Genomic DNA, 20,670 nt, shown 5'->3' on the forward strand with positions numbered 1-20,670 from the left:
AAAAATGGAGTAGTACATCCTAGCGCGGTTGAAAAATTTGTGAGTATATATGTGTGTTAAGTGGTTTTGCTGATACTATTTATACTCTTAGGTGGTGTTTGTAATATTTTTCTTGTAATGTTTGCAGGAACAAGTGAAGAATGCCCATGAAAATAGAAAGAATCTCGCCAAATATGGTGACTTATCTGGGATGGACTTTGACAATGATGCAATTACTGATGTGTTTGGACCGGATAAAGGAAAAGGTTATTTCCGTGCCTTCTCTTCGCATCTGACAAAGAGCCATGCCGCAACGTCAACACTTGCAATGACAGTGAATGCTAGTAAAGCAATCTCAAGTGAAGGATCAAAGGAGGACAGTAGGTTGGTCGACAAGATTAATAAGCTATCAAAGGTGAGTTTTATTGTATATTCTCAGATCTCAATTAGTAGTTGTTTGATTTATTTCGCTACCCTGGTTAATGATGGTCCATTGGTGATGCACAGGATTTTCATGAGTATGTGTTAAGTCAGCAGACCAACAAAGTACTATATGTTGATGCTTCTAGTCCCACCACTGTTTGCTCTACTTCAAGTGTTGTTGATGCTATGGGTAATCAAGAGACTACCGATGGAAAGACTCAATATGTGAACCTACTCAACAAAAAGAAGAAGGTAGCTGCTAAGGGTTACATTATGCAGGGACTGGAGGGAAGAATGTTTCATGGAGAACCCCTTGCAGCAGACGAGAGGAGAGTGCAGATTGAAACCATCTTGGATGAGACTTGTGTTGTATATGATGCACCGCAGGGGGATGATTACATGACTTTGAAGGACTTTTTAGGTATATCTGGATGGTTAGTATGGCCTTTAAAACGGCTGGAATTTGTGGATGAATGAATATGTTGTGGGTGATGGTATCTTTTTGAGCAGTTTAAGTTACATGCGTAACGATGTGGAGCAAATCACTTTTGGTTTTAGTTCTTGGTTGTTTTGAGAACTTAGTGCAGCTTTCGTTACATGTGTAACTTTTTGGAGCAAGTTACTTTTTGGTATAGTTTTTTGTTTTGTGAACTTAGTGCTGATGTGCAGCTTCTTTTGATAGTAAGTTCTAAAAATACTTGTATTCCTCTTATAATTACTAAGAAATATAATGTCTTTTTGTTTCTCAAACTGTTCTTCATGTCCTTTCATTTCAGAGGTTGTATTAAAGAGAAAATGAGTCAAGCCAAGGCCAGGCTTACAAGAGTTACAAGTATTGATGAGACTGCAGTAAACTTCACAACCAAAGACTGCAGAAAAAAGACTCCAAAACAACCCAAAAGTGAAAACAAAACATTGCCTACGAATTACAGACCAAGTAGGGATGATGCAAAAGATTTGCAGACCTCAATACACTTGACAAACAAAGGCAAAAAGACATTTCCAAAACTGCAAGATACTACAGAGCAATACACAAAGTTGAAAACTCATACATAGATTAGGCACTTGAGAACTCCTCCTGCAGAACACCAAAACTGCAGACAACAAAAAGCTAATTTTTTTTTATAGAAGTTTATGTAGTTTCTGTACATAGACAAGGCAGTTCACATACACCAAACAAAGTCTAATAAAAACTCATACATTTAAGCTCCTAAATTCATCAAAGGACGATTAAAGTATATTACAACGACTGCAAATTTTGAAAATTAGTCAAAGGACGTAACAAAGGGCGTAAATTAGGTTCATCTAACAATAGTTGTTGAAAACTGCCAACTTCGGGTTTCTCCAAATTATCAATTCCCCGCATCATCTTCTGGGGTGAATGGATAACAACCCACCAATCAGCATTTTTTGAATCTTTGGAGTAGAACACTCCACTTGCCTCTTCAGCGAGAATTGCAGGCTCGTCCCTCATATTATCGGAATCCCTCATTCTCTTCAGATTCACCAAAACCAAATCCGAGTCCGGACAAATTTTGCTTCCACTTCCAGATTTCACCCAGTCACAGTAAAACACAACTTCAGTAAATTGACCATAGTCCAACTCTAAAATTTGATTAACAACCCCATACCACTTGGTCAATACAGTTTTGGGATTTTTATCGCCTTTCTTGCTCCTAAATGTGGTGTTTGCTGTCATGCAAACACCACTGTCTTGACAACCAACTATTTCTTCATGATACCTGGGAGAGAAAACAAACCCATTCACACGGTACATAACAAACTCTTTCGCATCAACAGGACCTCGTACATATCGCCACAACAATGTATCCGTTTTATTTTCTCTTAACAACTATGCAACCAAAAAGAGACACAAGTAGTAAATGTTTCATCAGTTCACCATAATAAACTAGATAAATAGACTAGCTAAATAGAAAGTTGTATGCAAAAAAAGTTAGTAGAACTGATGATTTTATCTAAATAGAAAGCTGTATGCAAGTCTAAACCAAAAGCTGTATAGTTTCATCAGTTCAAAGCTAACCATCAGTCCAAGCCTAACCATCAGTTCATCAGTACAAGTATATTACTTTTCTAATTACGTTCATTTGATCATAATAAACTAGCTAAATAGAAAGCTGTATGCAAAGAGAGCGCGGTAGCAAAAACAGATCAAAAACGTATATTCAGGATTCATGATAGTTCCATGTACCCATTAGTCAGTTTTTATGCATCCCAGCCAAAAAAATGTATATTTTCAGGTCGAAGATGTAATTCAGTACCTTTTCATACAACCACTCGATGAACTCTGTTTGTTTTTCAACTTCGTCGTCCGGAACCTCCTTTCCAGCATCTCGTGAAATCAACAAAAGGTTTTCACAATAGTAGCTACATAAAGCAAAATCAGATTTGTAAGATAAGCAAAATCATCATTGCTTATGAATGAGTTAAAATTCACCATGTGTATAATTGAAAGACTAAAGATATTTATACGAAAATACCTATAATAATCAGCAAGACCATCTGGATTACATCGAAAAATCACCCACCTCCGTATCTGTATAAATTGCATGGAAGAGAGCATTGCTGTCGTTCCTTTTTTACCCATAGGACCTACATCACTATACTCTGACTCTTCTCCGAGAAAGGCCTCCCAACTGGCTTGGTGATTGCCATCGCGTGGCTTTGACTTGTACTCCATGGCATACGTGACTGCTTCATTTACGAGGTTGTTCTCCTTAATAGACCCTTCAATGTATCTTTTGTTATTGGGAATGTTTTTGAACTCCTTCATTTCCCTGTATCAGTTTGTACATTGCAATTTCATTATAAAATATAGGCTGAATCCAGAAAAACAACATCTTATAAGCAAAACATAAACTCACCTTTCAAAGGGGTACATCCACCGATATCTAACGGGTCCACAGACCAATGCTTCATCAGCCAAATGAACCATGAGGTGAACACTTATATCGAAAAATAAAGCTGGAAAATACTTTTCCAACACACACATTGCCTCGGCAACCATGAATTTAGCCTCTTGCAGTCCACTTTTGCTTAGGACTTTGGAGCAAAGCAATCTGAAATACAAACTGACCTGGTGAAGTGCGCGACGCAGTTCAGGGTGCTTTGGAAAAGCATGCTGAAGACAAACAGGTAGCAAATACTCCATAATGACGTGATAGTCATGGGATTTGAAGTTACTGAAACTTGAATTCTTTGTATTAACATTGTTGCTCAGATTCGACGCAAAACCAGAAGGGAATTTGAGGTCTTTAAGAATCTTGCAAAATGATTCCTTCTCAGCTTTGCTTAAGACAAATATTGGTTTTCCAGAAACTGCGCTCCCAGGTTTACTGGTAGTCCACTGTCCATAATGCAAGCCAAGCTTATTCAATTCATCCCTTGCATTCCACGATTTCATAGACTTATTACCAATATCAAAGATCGTCTCAAGTATATGCTCCATTACATTCTTCTCAGTGTGCATTACATCTACACAATGACGGAAATACAGGATACGATAGGTCTTCAGTTCCCAAAAGATGGACTCCTTATAGAATGCACCGGTAAGTTCTTCGTCAACACCATCGCCATAAGGATCATCATCGGCATCGGGATCATATCTCTTTCTTTTCAGCGCCTTGCTTCTTACTACCAATTTACCAGGTTTGTAAGTCACATTTGCTAGTTTCTCCAACGACTTCTTTCCTGACAGTCGCTTTGGAGCATTTTTAGTTTCATTAGTTTCTAATCCCAAGTTCTCTCCCTTCCTTAAAGGATGATTACCCCTGAGGTATATCTGATAATTAGGGTAAACATTCTTTCTTGCGTATAACAGATACGCACTTCGAGTCTTGTCTGCACAATGTACACATGCGAAATAGCCGTGCATGGTACATCCAGACATATTACCTTGTGCTGGCAAGTCATGAATACCAAACATTAAATTAGCCCTCAGCTGAAACGATTCTTCTTTGTGTGTATCAAAAGCTGATATCCCATTCTCAAACAGATCTTTCAGCTCGTCTACTAGCACACGAAGACATACATCAATATCTTGCCCCGGTGCCTTAGGCCCAGGAATCAACATCATCATGATTTGGAACTCAGGTTTCATGCACAAGGAAGGAGGAAGATTGTACACAACCACTATCACAGGCCAACAACTATAATTCTGAGACTGCATACCATGAGGATTAAATCCATCAGTTGCAATTCCAAGCCAAACGTTTCTGCCCTCATTTGCGAACTCATGAAACTTCTTCTTCACTAAATCCCATTGAGATGAATCAACCGGATGACGCATATAATCTGTAGAAACTTCTGCTCGATCGTGCCATGTCATTGCACGTGCTATCCAAGGTACCGTATATAATCTCTTGAGCCTTGGCCCAAGGGGAAAATATCTCAATACCTTGGAAGGCTCGTTCGATGAAAGCTCTTCCCCAAATTTATCAACCTTAACCTTATATCTTGGTGCGAGGCATTCCGGGCAGCTTGTCAAATCTTCATTCTCTTTGTAATACAAAATACAATGATTCTCACATATGAATCGACTTTTTTTCATCCCCAGATCTTTGAGCATCGACTTCATCGCTGTGTATTTTACTGGAAAATTGTTTCCTTTCGGCAACCAACCCTTTATCACACCCAACAAACTATTTACACAGTTACCTGAAATCTTATATGTTTTCTTCACATTGTGCAGCTCCACAATTGCAGCTAGGATGCTAGTATTACAACCAGGATACAACTTGTCTTCAGACAACTGTTTGTACCTGTAATATCGCTTCCCCAAATCTGGTTCAGGAACAAATTCTTCAGTTTCAACTTCTTCATTACCACTAACACCATCACCCCGATCAAAAACTCCATAAGCAGCATCGACAAAGGAACCCAAATCTTCTATTACACCTTCTCTAGCTTGCTCATCATTCATTTCAGTTGGTATAAAATTACCACTTGGACGTCTTATCGTACTATCACCCTCTTTTTCTCCATGAAAGAACCAAACAACATAACTCCTATCAATACCCTTCTCAGAAAGATGTTTCCTCACTTCCCACATTTCCAAACGTTTCCCATTTTGACACTTAGAGCATGGGCAAGAACATGTTGTGTCCGAATTACCATATGTAGCTGCATAATTCATAAAAAATTTAACCCCATCTCTATATGTTTTGCTAAATATGTCTGGTTCATTCATCCAAGCTTTATTCACAACAGCCGACATTCTAAAAATATGTCTTAAATCTCAAGCTTTTAAATAACTTCCTTCTTTCAATGAACAGGTCATGTATTCTTCAGTTTCATATAGCCTGACAAACAAAACCAAAAAAACAAACAAATTGCCATGTTTCTAATTTAGTAATACTAAAAAGGGAAACAGCCAACTCTGATTATGGTTTGGATCATAACTCTCCAAGATGAATCAAACCCATGTCTCAAGCGATTGTTTGGCATTTTCTATACTTACTGAAAGTTCAAAACAAACAACTTTGGGATCAAACACTAAACCTACTGATATTAATGAAAATTGAAGGAAACAACTTTGGATTCTGTAACACAGTTCATCAAACACTTAACCTACTAAAAATTATACATCATCTTAGATTGAGTACGGGGATTCATATGAGCTTCCAACTAGGATAATGGAATACAAATACTAGATACGGTAGGAATAGGGATTACAAACAATGATTACTCTTTCACCCAATTTCATATAACAAAACAAATTATCAATTCATTCCTAAGAAATTTGGAACTCATAATCACTTACCTTGCCGAAGAAATGGAAGAATCAACGAAATTTATCTTCACCAGAATCAAATCTCAGCCATCTTCTTCATCTTCATCGTTCACAATTTAGGTTAAATCAATCGACATGAATACCAGAATATATAACCTAGCTAAAATTGATCGGGTTTAGATTAAAATTCAGATGTTTTTTTTGGTGAACGACTAACTTTCAGAAAATTTTACCCTCTCAGAGGGTTTCAATGGCGGCACGAACGAAGAACAAAGGAGGAAGAGTTCTCTTATTTTGTATTTGTCTGGACAAAATTCGATACAAAAGGGATTATATTTGTTCAAGTCAACTTTCTGCTAAGTCATGGACTGTTGACTTAGTCTTGATGCCTTTTTCTCTAATATTAAGAAAATGAAAAAAAAAATGATTTGTAAAAATTAAATACAACTGTTAGTTTGTGAAAATGTTGGGAAAATTGTGACAAGAAAATTTCTAAGAGTGATAAATTTGGGGCTGTTTTAAGTGTGTTGAAAATTTTGGGTGGAATCATCATTTCTTATTATAATTGTTATTGTTTAGATAATTATCAACAAATATTATTGTGACTAATAAAAGTCCTAAGTATTATCACGAATACAAAATTTAATAACAGTTATAACTGTTGCAGGACTTATCACAGGTGTATCTGTGACTAAAAAATAAACTGTGACAGGTTGCACTGTTACAAAATCCTGGTTTTGGTGTAGTGTCCTATAGAGGCACCACCTACGATGACCCAACTTAATAAGACTGTTGGTTTGCTAGTAATTATTGTTAATTGATTACTCATTTAATGTACACATAATTTTATATTAGCATATATATACTAATTATGTGTTGTATGTATGAAACTAGCGGCATCGGCTTGGCAAGTTGAAGAAGATGTTAGGTTGCAAGTACGAGGAAGGAGGGGTGCTATCTCTTGAAGAAATGAAAGAAGTCGTGGAAAAACTTGATAAAATTGAAGACCCAAGTGAAAGAACTTTGTTTGGGGAAACAAGGAAGGTGCCCGTTTCCGAGAAGCAAAAGACCAAGTGATGAACTCTATAGTTGTGTTTCCTTATTCGGATGGTGGTTGTTATGTTTTGAACAATTTCTAACTTTGTTGAACTTTATAGTTGTGTTTTTGGTTGAACTCTTTATTTATTTGGTTTACTTTTGGTTTATGATATTTTGATGAAGAACATTTAAGCACGATTCAGTTGTTTGGTTTATGTTGAACATGTTTAGTATTCGAACGTATCCGGACCAAGCGGTTTGGAATTTGTTGGATCAGTGTATGTCACAATCTAAGGAATGAAAATTGAATTAGTTCCAAAAAAAATATTAAAGTACTATGACGGGTACTATTTCCGGCATGCTCGACGACAGTTCCTCCAAAACAACCAAAGCCGAAAATAAGTGCCGGCATTCTCGAATAATGTTCCGGCATACCGGAAATGCACTTGAAAAATAGGACCTAATTTTAAAGAGTACCGGCAATGTATTTTCTTGAGCATCGATGCCGGAACCGGTAATACCGGCATGCTCTTTACACAAGGTCCGACGTCGGAAACCAGAGCCGGCATTCCCTATACTTTTAAAACAACGTTGGTAACAAAGTAACTAACTTCTGGATGTTTTTCAAGTGGTACCGGCAGGCTCGACATGTAAGGTGTTAAGCCGGTAATGTATGCCGGCGTTGTCCATAATTAATATACCACGCCGGAATTAGGTACCGGCGTGCTCGATAATTTATATAGCAAGCCGCTATATTACTAGCAAAGTGACTAACTTCCAGATGTTTTTCTAGTGGTACCGACATGCTAGATATGTAAGGTTCCATGCCGGTATTTTGTGTCGGTTTGGTCCGTAATATATATACCACGTCGGTATTAGTTTCCGGCGTGCATGATAATTTGGATAAGACGCCGGTATTTAAGTTCAAAATTCTTTAACTCCTGGATGTTTTTTTTTTGTGGTACCGGCATGGAAAGTTAGGAGTGAAACCATACCGGTTTGAATATTCCATGGATCATTCGGTGGTAGGTAAAAAGTTAACTGCGTGCCGGCATGGTTTTTTTGGTTGAAGACCACGCCGAAAATTGTTTCAAAATGGGGGATATCTTTTGCCAGCATGGAAATAGTATTAATATCGTGTCGGTTCTGTTGGTGCCGGCGTGGTATTCATACTACGAGTATGCCGGCACCAAGCTTTTTCAGAGAAAAAATGGCGGTTTCAAGAAAAGAAAAAAAATCAATTTTTCGACCTGTGTGTTTGGGATTCTTATATGTTGAACTTGTTCACTTTCTTGGGTTGGTTCTTCAAAAAACACTTCATGCTAACGAAAATCATGATCTAAGGGTGTTGGTTCATCATATAATTCCAGTTGTGAGTTGTTATCATTAACCGAAGATTGAAGATATGATTGTTGTTGTAGTTGTAACTTTATCCAGTTTGGTTCCGGTCATTCATGATCTTATACCCAAAATCTTGAACAAAACGTACTAACTCAAGGAAGTTTTTGATTGAATGATCACAATATTTACTTATCTCCACTTTGTCACTTTTACAAATCATTGAAGGTTACACCTTTCACAAGGCTCAGTGGTATTCATCTCTGTATGGTTGCATCTATATTTTTCCTTCTTTTATTGATTTTCTACCTAAATTCAGTAGTTCAGCCAAACAACATATAATAGATGATAAATCTGATTTTTTCTTAATTCATCCTAACTTTTTTTTTCTTTTCTTTTCTATCTAATTTCGTCTTACTTTTTCGGTTTCCTACATCCTTGGACTGAATCTCATAAATCTGTAATTTGGGGTTGCAGGGATGATTGAGAAGGCTGAATATAAAAGTGCATGGTTACAATAACAACTGTTTAGTACTTTTGATTTGAGACGATCAAATAACTCGAAGAAGGTTTCGCTCGAATAGTCGCAAATTTTGTTTGTCTCAATCTTGCTGCTTTTACAAATAATCCAAGTGTTTCACAGGGCTCAACAGATTCATCTGTGTATGGTTGCATCTTTATTATTCGTTGTTTTTCCTTCTCTTAGTTTGTCCAGACGACATATACATAGATGATAAATGATGAAGATGGTAAATCATTTTCATCAACTTGAAGTTCACACATTTGCATTATATGCATGTTCATAGCATTTTAATCAAGAAAGTCAGCATATTCATGTTATCCAATTTTGTTAAATGATGAAGACAAGAAGAGTATAATATTAATATATGACAAGATATAATTAACATTATTATGAAAACATGTTCTAAATTCTTTTTCGTTGTCATTTCATGTTCTTAAGTTGTCCGTTTTTTTTTTTTCAATTCAAATTCTTGATTAGGTATAAAGCTGGGTTTGTTAGCTTGACCAGATATAATTAACATTATTATGAAAACATGTTCGAACGTCATAATTCAGATTCTAAAATGGGTTTTGTCATATCAAGAAAGACTTTTCTTAAAGTCCATAACTTTGCGACTGTCGTCATTAGAAATGGAGATGGAGGGTGGCGAGTGCAGAGAGAAGAAGGAGAAAGGATAAAGCTAAAATACAGAAAACAAACAGGGTTGCTCATAAAATGTAATCTAACTATTGTACTAGCTTGTTAGATACTGTCAACGGATCCTCCTCTTTACATATATTACGCCTAATTTGTTTTCTTGTATCTGTTTAATATTTATTCTTAGATTTCACCATGGAGTTACGTTTTTCTGTGTCTGAGATTTTCAGGGCCTATCTTTATTTAAACCAACACCGTAACTATATATTAAGAATCTGTGGCGCCATGGTAGTGTGTCAGTCAGAGTCCATGTCAGTAGATGTGCTTGATTCTGGCAGATGCACTATTCAGTTTTAATCGTCCTGGTAGACACTGATCAAAATGTTAGGAACATGCAGTTTTTCAAACGGTGTTGTTCATTGGTACACATAGTACTGTAACAGTGACCTTAAACTGGTTTGCACTTTTGTTTACTCGTTTGCTTTGCTGATGTAACTTTATGAGATTAAAACATGTGACAATGCACTCGACAATTACAAATAGGTAGTGAGCCATCATGAGTTGGAAACTTTGGGTGCAAATTCCTCCAATTGTTTACTTTGTCAGTAATTTTATTCAGTTTCTGGACGCCATTTCTGTAGAATAAAATAGGATAAATTTATGGTTTGCGACGAGCTCAGTTGAGATGTTCAGCAAGATTTCAGAAGTACACGTTCCAGGCAGATTTCAGAAGTTTCAAACTCATAATGTGTAAGTTGTGGAAAACTGTGCAAGCTGCCCAGAAACTACTGAATAACATTTTAATGTGCTGACGATAACATCTCTATATAGGAACACTCTACAAAGAGGCAAGCCTCATATAGTAATAGTATTCAACCTATCACATTTCACACCTGTACTTCTTATGGGTGGTGAGCACCCATTCTATTTGTTATGCTCACACAATGTGAAATAAAACATAACTCATAACTGCTACTTCACCCAAATACTTACCAGCTAAAACCAAAAATAATGGATCCCGGAAAAATTGTCAGATGTCCTTGCAACAAAAAGAAGAGACTAGTGCAGACGAGTGCTTACATTTACAAATAGAAAGGATGAAAGAGACCAGGTTTTTGTTGCGCCACTTAATTCTCTGGGACAATATGCCACAACTCACGGCATGCCAAGCACTCCCCGATGTGTGCTGTGCCGCACTTTCGCCCAACTATATCACGTAGACAAACAATGTTCTTCGTGTAAGCCACAGCGTCATTATAAAAATTAGCTACTTTGGTAAAGACCGGCGCAAACTCTTTAGTTTGTGTATCGTAACAAGCCAATCCATTCTCATACTGGAGATATATTTTCTCACTTCGGATGCATATTGGGTTAATAATAAACTCTGGATTATTTATACAATACAGATCAATACTGTATCCCCTGATCCATGGAGTTTTCATGTTTACACAGTTCTTCTGCAACACCCATATATCCATGAATCCTCCGGAAACGTAGAGTTTCACAAAACAAAGATTTTTATCGAGTTCCACCATATGCGTTGTAACAGCACCTTATGCGTTGTAACAGCACCTTGAAGACGGGATCGAAGATGGGGACATCTCTCCAGAATAGGTTCTTGTTAAGAATTTGATATCTTTTTGTATATCTTTTCTCTAACTCTTTACAACGAATTATATATGATTCAATACTTGGGAAAGAAATAACTTCTTTCCTAATACGACTCTCTTCTAGACCGACCTTAAGAGTCCCAATTAAACCATCTTCCTAATCAGTCTCGGATCCTTAGATTTCTTACCGAGCTTAGAAGTCTCATTGGTTGAGACTTTCCTTAACAGACTCTAAGAGACGTGTTCTTACTGAGCTTAGAAGTCTCATTGATTAGACTTTCCTTAACAGACTCTAAGAGACGTGTATAACTGAGAGTTTCCTAATCAGTCTCAGATACACGTCTCCCAATACCCCCCCTCAAGACGGAGCATGCAGGTCACAAATGCCCATCTTGGACAAAATAGCATGAAACTGAGCTCTTCCCAACGACTTTGTGAATATATCCGCCAACTGCATGGTGGTAGGAGTATAAGAAGGTAGAATAATCTTCTGTATTACCGCATCCCTGACTAGATGACAGTCCACTTCAATATGTTTCGTTCGTTCATGAAAAACAGGGTTCTTCGCAATATATAAAGCTGATTGACTATCGCAAAGAAGACTCATAGCTTGTGTATGGTAAACCCCCATATCACTGAGTAATTGTTTCAACCATTTTAATTCACATGTAGCTGCCGCCATGGAACGGTATTCCGCTTCAGCCGAGCTACGAGACACAGTTGGTTGCTTCTTAGTCTTCCAGGATATTGGCGAATCTCCAAAACAAACAAACCATCTCGTCAGTGAGCGCCTATTTAAAGGACAACTTGCCCAATCTGAATCACACCAACCTCTCAAGGTTAAACTACTATCAGTGCGCAACAGAATTCCTTGTCCAGGATTCTTCTTTAAATATCTAACCACACGAAGTGCTGCTTCCCAATGCTCCATTCTAGGTCGTTGCATAAACTGAGATAAGATATGCACTGAGTAAGCAAGATCTGGTCTGGTGACAGATAAATAGATCAAACGCCCAACCAATCTTCTATATTTTTCTACATCATAAAGCAAATCTCCTGTTGCTAAAGCAAGACGATGATTGGTTTCAATAGGAAATTCTGCAGGTTTCACACCCAATAAACCTGTCTCCATTATAATATCCAACGCATACTTTCTCTGGCAAATGTAAAAACCTTGTTTACTACGAGCCACTTCCAATCCTAGGAAGTATTTCAACTTTCCTAAATCTTTCATCTTAAAACATTGACCCAAGTATGCTTTAAATTGTGTAAGCGCAACTAGATCATTTCCTGCAATAATCAAATCATCAACATACACCAGCACATTAAGTTGCATTTTTCCCTTCATCATAGTAAAAAGAGAATAATCTGAGTACGATTGCCGAAACTCATAATTCTTCAATGCAGTTGACAGCTTCGCAAACCAACACCGCGGTGCTTGTTTTAGGCCATACAACGATTTCTTCATCTTACACACCATATGAGGGTTACCCTTAGCAAATCCAGGTGGTATTTTCATATATACCTCCTCTTCCAAATCTCCATGTAAGAACGCATTATGCACATCCATTTGATGCACATTCCACTGTTTAGCTGCAGCAACAGCCAAGAACATACGAACGGTTGTCATCTTTGCCACTGGTGCAAACGTTTCATTGTAATCTAATCCTTCAACTTGATGATTTCCAAAAATCACAAGTCTCGCCTTTAAACGCACCAAACTCCCATTTTCATCATACTTTTCCGTATATATCCACTTACTTCCTAAAGCTTTCTTACCAGGTGGAAATTCTGTTAGATCCCACGTGCCTTGTTCTTCTAAGGCCCGTATTTCTTACGCCATTGCTTTCCTCCAACCTGGATGTTTCATTGCCTCTATGAAATTCCTCGGCTCAGACTTTACAGATAATGCAGCAATATAATTTTTATGCATGTCAGAAAACCTGTCACAACTAACATAATATGTCAAAGGATAGGGTGTACCTGAGGATGATGACTGTGATGATTGAGAGTGAGATGGACTATTTTCTCTAATGGTGTGTCTCACAAAACCTTTCAGCCTACTCGAGGGAATCTTCTGACGCTTCCCCTTACCTAAATCATCATTCCCAACTGCAGCATCTGTGGCTTGTCCATCATTTGTCACAACTGCCTGTTTTCCTGCGGTTTTAGTCTGACGTTGAACAGCGACATCTTGTTGAACAGCGACATCTTCAACAGGTGTTGCAGTTTGCACTGCGACATCTTCATCCGTTTGCCGCTGTTTTTCTGCAGTTTCTTCACCATCAGCGACTATGCACTCTTCGTCATCACTCCATTCTTCACCAGACTGATCAGTCTCAGTTGCAGTCCCAGCAACATCAGTTTCTATATGACCTCTAGAGCTCTCCATCATATCTGCCTCAACTATATTACCATTCATCTCAGTCTTAAATGGAAATTGTGTCTCATAGAATTTTACATCTCGAGACACCATAAATTTTCTTGTGTCTAGATCATAAACTTGACATGCCTTCTTACCATATGGATAGCCAAGAAACACACACCTCCGTCCTCGACTAGCAAACTTATCTCCTTTACTATTTTGATCATGTACATAACACAAACACCCAAACACCTTCAATTGTTTATATATAGGTGGTTTTCCAAACAATACTTCATACGGTGTTTTATTATTTAGGATAGGTGTAGGCGTACGATTTATCAAGTACGCTGCTGTCAATGCACACTCTCCCCAAAACCATTTTGGCAAGCTTGCTTGAAATCTTAAAGCCCTTGCTACATTCATTATATGTTGATGTTTTCTCTCTACTCTTCCATTTTGTTGAGGAGTACCTACACATGATGTCTCAAAGACTATTCCATTAGTCTTAAAATAACCACGCAATGCATTAAATTCCGTCCCATTATCACTTCTAACAATTTTAATATCTTTTTTAAATTGACGCTTCACAAGAGCAACAAATTCACGAAATATTGATTCAACCTCTGTTTTATTCCGAATTAAATAAATCCAAACACCTCTTGAAAAATCATCCACTATTGTCAGAAAATATTGAGCTCCACATGATGAATGGATCTTATAAGGACCCCATAAATCTATATGAACTAAATCAAAAATACAATTTGATTTACTCAAACTACTAGAAAAGATGCTTCTACGATGCTTTGCTCGGGGGCAAATATCACAAGCATCATTATTCTTCTTAATTAATTTACTAACACCTTGCAACTTCTGCAAAACTTTCTCTGATGGATGTCCCATACGTTGATGCCACAACTCATATGTATCTTCACGCACAACCATAACTTCAACATGCGGCACACCACAGAAAATATATAGTCCACCTTGTCTCTCAGCCACTCCAATCATCCTCCTCGTAGACCGGTCCTGTATAAGACATAATTTGTTAGTACACTGAATAATACAACTCATCTCATCAATAAGTTGTGTGACTGAAATTAGGTTACAGGTTATCTTTGGCACATAAAGTACGTTTTCAAGTTTCAATCCACCAGGAAGAATCACAGTTCCTATTTTCTCAGAGGATGCATACTTTCCATCAGGCAATCCAACCGAACATGCCCTAATATCTCTTACATTTATCATGTTAAGAAGTTCATACGTAAAATGGTTTGTTGGTCCTGTGTCAAAAATCCAAGAGGTTTCATTCTTTTTACCTTGTAGATGAGAACCCGATTTTCTTGAGTTTAAAAACTCCATCACCTGTTGAACCTGTGCTGCTGTAACTCCTAATAGAGACGTTTCATCAGCTGATGACATACCAGCACTATCTTTTGTTGCCGAAACATGCAGGTTATGAGCACGGACAGGATTACCTCCTTGTCCTCTACCTCCTCTTCCCGCACGTCCTCTTCCTCCAGTTCTTCCTCCTCTGCCATTCTTCGGCCTGTCTCCCCACCATTCTGGATATCCAATGATCTTAAAACATCCATCATCAGAGTGTCCTTGTCTGCTGCAAGTTTTGCAGTACTTGGTGGGATCATAAGCACTATTAAGTAGTCGTTGATCAGCTTGCACCTTGAAGGCCATAACATTCTCCTGCATCTCTGTAGGTACTGCTCCATCTCCAATCTTCAGGCGTTCTGAGTTCACAATGGTTTGATATGCAACGTCTACAGACGGCAATGGTTCCCTTGCAAGCAATTGTTCACGCAAAGAACTGTATACAGAATCCAACCCAATCAGAAAATAGTGCAAGAAATCTTCTTCTCTTAACATACTAACCTGAGATGCAATATTACATGTACACTGTCCACACTTGCATTGCGGTATCTTCATATAAGTCACCATCTCATCCCATATTTTGTTCAATCTTCCAAAATATATAGCAACTCCCTTTGTTTTCTTCTGTTTACAGTCACTTAAAGATGCTTTTAGTTGACATATTCTTGTCCCACTAACAACACAAAATCTTCTCTTCAAGTGTGCCCATAATAGACTTGCATCCTCATAATCTCCCAGGGTTGATCTTACTGACAACTCCAACGTGTTAGCAATCCATGACACCAACGTTGATTGCACTGCTATCCATTCTTCTAACTGATCTGGATCCTCAGGTCGCTTAATGGTTCCATCAATGAAGCCATATTTTCTCTTGGCTATCAGCGATCTTCTTATGGCTCTAGCCCATTCATCATAATTATTTCCTCTCATAACTATTGGCGTGATGATAGTTCCTGGTCCATCACTCGATCCTAGATGATATACAGGATTCTTCTTCTGTGTATCCTATTCCACCATCTTACCTTTTGATGATTCAATCTCATTGACCATCCTTCTTTTTCCTTTTTTTTTTCCTTTTAGGTTTCAAAACTGGCTCTCGATGCCATGTTAAGAATTTGATATCTTTTTGTATATCTTTTCTCTAACTCTTTACAACGAATTATATATGATTCGATACTTGGGAAAGAAATAACTTCTTTCCTAATACGACTCTCTTCTAGACCGACCTTAAGAGTCCCAATTAAACCATCTTCCTAATCAGTCTCGGATCCTTAGATTTCTTACCGAGCTTAGAAGTCTCATTGGTTGAGACTTTCCTTAACAGACTCTAAGAGACGTGTTCTTACCGAGCTTACAAGTCTCATTGATTAGACTTTCCTTAACAGACTCTAAGAGACGTGTATAACTGAGAGTTTCCTAATCAGTCTCAGATACACGTCTCTCAATAGTTCTGGTGCTGGAATCAATTTAAATGTCTTCGCCGCTGTCAGATCAAAACACAAAATTTCTTCAAAATTCCACCAATATATGGATCCTTCCATAAATATGGATGGTGGACGGTCCTCGGCGTCCCCCAGATTTGGGTGAAGAAACTTGTACTGGTGTCGGATGCGTCTCCATGACATGTTGGTACCCAACTTCAAAACCATACACTCTAATGAAGAGTCGTACATATGGTGTAACAGTTGAACCACTTTGTATTCATCGTTTGCAGCATCATATCTGAATCCACACGCAGTTGCATACTCTTTCCCTCCTTCAATCAAAGGTTTCGGAAGCATAATAGCCTCCCTCGTAACTGGGTTCCACATAAGCAAAGCCAAATCCCTGTGGAAACACACCAAACCATTGCAGGAAGTCCATCTGACGAGGAACGTGTAAGAATATTCTGTATGACTAGAAATATTCCTTTGGTCTCATGTAATAATCTTTGGTAATTTAGATTATTGTTATATTTATGTCCGGTTTCTTTTATGGATTATATTCCTAATATCTCTTCTTTGATGGACGGTCGAGATTTAATGTCAATATTAATATCTTAGGAACATGGTCCTCTCTGTACCTATGAAAGAGAAACAATAACCATTATTATTAGATCTGAGGAATTACTCGTTATGTTTAAGGTCAAGAGAGATAAACCATGACATCCACAAGATATTACGGCTGGCAGTAAGATGATCGATCATGTACGATCGTTTAGCGCTATAAGGTATTTCTCATAAACTCTATTAGTATATTATTGTGTGATTATCATTAAGTTCACGATCCTAATTAATCGATCTATAAAATTAAATTCTTATACTCCGTAGTCACTGTTAACCGGAACTCCTCGGCTTGTGTCTCCAGATTAGAAACAACTTGTTCGGATTCCCACAATTTGTTAAGAATCGAAAGACAATATACCTCAGGAAGGTGTGTTGCACTTGCAGTGAGGAGAACAATACCGGTAGACTGATTAACTTTTTCATGATGACTATAACGTTGTATGATAAAATTGCGATTCTTTATCAGTGAATACCAACCTTTGTTTACGCTCTTGAATCTAATTAATGATTCGGTAGGAGATCGCAAGAGTATTTCATACATGAGATGATCAGGAATATATTTTACAACTTCCTCCCGAAATAAACCCTTGGTATTTGGTTGATAATGATTATTGCCCAAAGATGACCAACAACTCATCCTTGGAAAATTATTTGTGAAAAAAGAGTTAAGAAGAACTGGAACGAAGACCTGATTTTATTTGTAATTCTAAGATCTGAGATTTAACAAGGCAGCTGGTTTGACTCGTTATTCTAAGGGCTATATCTATCCCCCTTTTATAGAGGACGGTCTTTCTTAATTACTATTTCCTTAATTTGAGCCCGAACTTTGTGCAAACGTGGGTGGACGTTACTCACCTCCTGATTCGTTGGATTTTAACGGGGAACAGATTTATTGTCGAAAAGAAACTATATGCGGATGGTTTTATTTTTAGAGAAAATTAAGGAAATTAAGAGAACTAATCATTGAAAATGGTCCTCGTGACATTTGCCAAAAAAAAAAAGTGAAGTGAAATGGTTCTCATGACACTTGTGAGCAAAAGAAGTAAAGTGAAATGATCCACATGACACTTGTCATGAAAAGAAGTTAAGAGAACTAATCATTGAAAGTGGTCCTCATGACACTTGTCAATAAAAAAAGTGAAGGACTAATTACTTCATCACATCTCAAAATTAAAAAATTTCTTCCATGGGATTCCAATTGGGGAAGAACCGAAGAAGAAAAGAAATCATTACCAATAAGATTTTAACGATACTTATAACCTCTTGGTTCTCTTCTTAATCGTTTCTAAAGAAGGCTATTATTGGGGCGTCACACTTCTTTAGAGGGTCTTCACTTGGATATTTAGTGATCTAAAATTTGGTTATGGGGTACTTTTGATTCAATAGCAACCGTCCAAACTACCCTTCAATTAAAATTAAAACTTAAAAACAGAAATAAAACCTAATTTCTATTCTTCATTCTTCACATTTCTATTGCTCTTCTTCTTCCATTCCTCTTTCTCTTCATCATTTTCATTGTAAATCCATTTGAATTCATTTCATCGAACAAACCCATGGTGTATGTAAGGTAATAATCGAACATACACATCTTTGTTTACTTGTTTTTGTGCTTAAAGTAGGTTAGATTGAATGAAATCGAAGTAAAATTAGGGTTTTAGTTAATTTTTGCTAGTGTAACGTCTGGGTACGTTACTAGATTTTTCAACCATAATTTATTTTTTGAAGAACCTACGTCTAGGTTTAGTTCAATTGAACCGAAAACTTTGATTTGCATGTTGTATTACGTCTAGGTTTAGTTGAATTCCAACCGTAATTTTCAATTTTACGTCTAGGTTAGTTGAATTCCAAACGTAATTTTCAATTTTATGTCTAGGTTTAGTTGAATTCCAAACGTAATTTTCAATTTTACGTCTAGGTTAGTTGAATTCCAAACGTAATTTTCAATTTTACGTCTAGGTTTAGTTGAATTCCAACCGTAATTTTCAATTTACCTCTAAGTTTAGTTTACTAAATTTTCCTTTCGTCAACCTAGCCGTAAATTTCAATTTTACGTCCAGGTTCCTTTTAATTCCAACCATAAAAATTGATTTTATGTCCAGGTTTGGGTTGATTCCAACCGTAGAAATTGGTTTTACGTCCAGGTTTGAATTGATTCCACCCGTAGAAATTAATTGTTATCTAATAAAATTGAATTAAATTAAGATTAACTAAAGGGTTGTTCGATCATTACAAAATTATTTGAGATAAGGAATTTTTGATATTACTTATGGATGACCCTTTTTTGTATTAGGTGAAGCCCCTCTAAAGAAGTGTGACGCCCCAATAATAACCTTCTTTCTAAATGGCAAGAAAATATCAATTTTTCGCAAAAGCAGTCAACGGATAATTACGTTCTCATTTTTCTGGATTTTGCAAGATTTTAAAAGGTTAAAGCAATTGAAACTTCATGAGATCAATAGATTTGTTAATAGTAACAGTAGCAATATCGAATTGAAACTGATTATATGATCTTAGACCAAATGTAATAGAAGCCAGACTTGGTAATAGATAGAGATAAGCATATCTAAATCTCTCAAAAGAGTAAATAAATCCCTAAAATCAAATCCTTTTTAAAAAAAATAAATAAATAAATTATACTCGCAAATTTCCAATCCTTTGAAAACAATTTCTTCCGAGAATCATCCAAAACAAAACTTAAACATCTAAATTCAGCCGGATTATCTTCCCATGTTTCTCAATTCAAAACCTTCTCCTTGAGAACTAAAAGTTTCGGATTTCTTCGTGGTTAAACGAAGATCTCCTTAAATTTTAAGTTTTCAATTTCTTCAACTTCCAAGCCTTTGGAAATTTCAAATAGGTTTATTCGGTTTTTGGTAACCAAAAACTGGGTTTGGTCTAACATTTGTCCAGCCTTTGCATTTGGTCTAAAGATCAACGTTGACCCTCTTTGACTCGGTTAGACCATGACTTGTCAATAATTCTGTTAACTAAATTAGAAAATACGAAAAGAAATTAAACTTTAATAATAATGACCTTCTAAGTCCAAAACAATACACGCGTAGCTGTGTGTTGTATCTAGATTCGTTAAGAATTTAGTTCATACATAAACATCAGCAGGTTTTCAACGTACTTCTTCCTCCGGTAAGAACTCGTTCTCCCTAATTTTCCGGCGACTCTCATCAAAATTCTCTTTTAATCCATATCCAGCCGCAACAATTCAAACTCGTATCAAAAAAACAATTCAAACTCATATCAAAAGTTTGGTGTTTCATTTGATGCCAAAATCTACTCGCAGCCACTATCAAATAAACCAGGTGGAAATAAGCTTGTGGTTTATGAATTCTATCAAATACTTGTTGTACGGTGGTTTGTTGCTACAAACATGAGGATATTGTTGATATCTAATACCATCTTATCTTCTTTCTGCAACAATTTCTAATTTCGACAACCCCATCATTTCTAATTCAATCAAAACTCTTAAAAAACAAAAAGTAATCCCATCCATTATCAATTAGCAAAACAAGATCCAACTCATTTATTAAGTTCACGGCCACAATTGTTACACAAACATGAATCAAAGT

General features: G+C 36.9%; 1 protein-coding gene across 1 annotated transcript; it reads right to left on the bottom strand.

Moving 5' to 3' along the window:
* Nucleotides 1–3,431: 3,431 nt before the first annotated feature.
* On the bottom strand, nucleotides 3,432–5,635 carry LOC113273335. The gene is made up of 2 exons (XM_026523073.1): nucleotides 3,604–5,635; nucleotides 3,432–3,496 (listed from the first exon to the last, which is right to left on the bottom strand). Exons 1-2 carry the CDS (start codon nucleotides 5,633–5,635, stop codon nucleotides 3,432–3,434), a joined length of 2,097 nt encoding a protein of 698 aa, XP_026378858.1.
* Nucleotides 5,636–20,670: the final 15,035 nt, after the last annotated feature.

Source organism: Papaver somniferum, chromosome 4, assembly GCF_003573695.1.
Source record: "Papaver somniferum cultivar HN1 chromosome 4, ASM357369v1, whole genome shotgun sequence".
NCBI classification, from domain to species: Eukaryota; Viridiplantae; Streptophyta; class Magnoliopsida; order Ranunculales; family Papaveraceae; genus Papaver; species Papaver somniferum.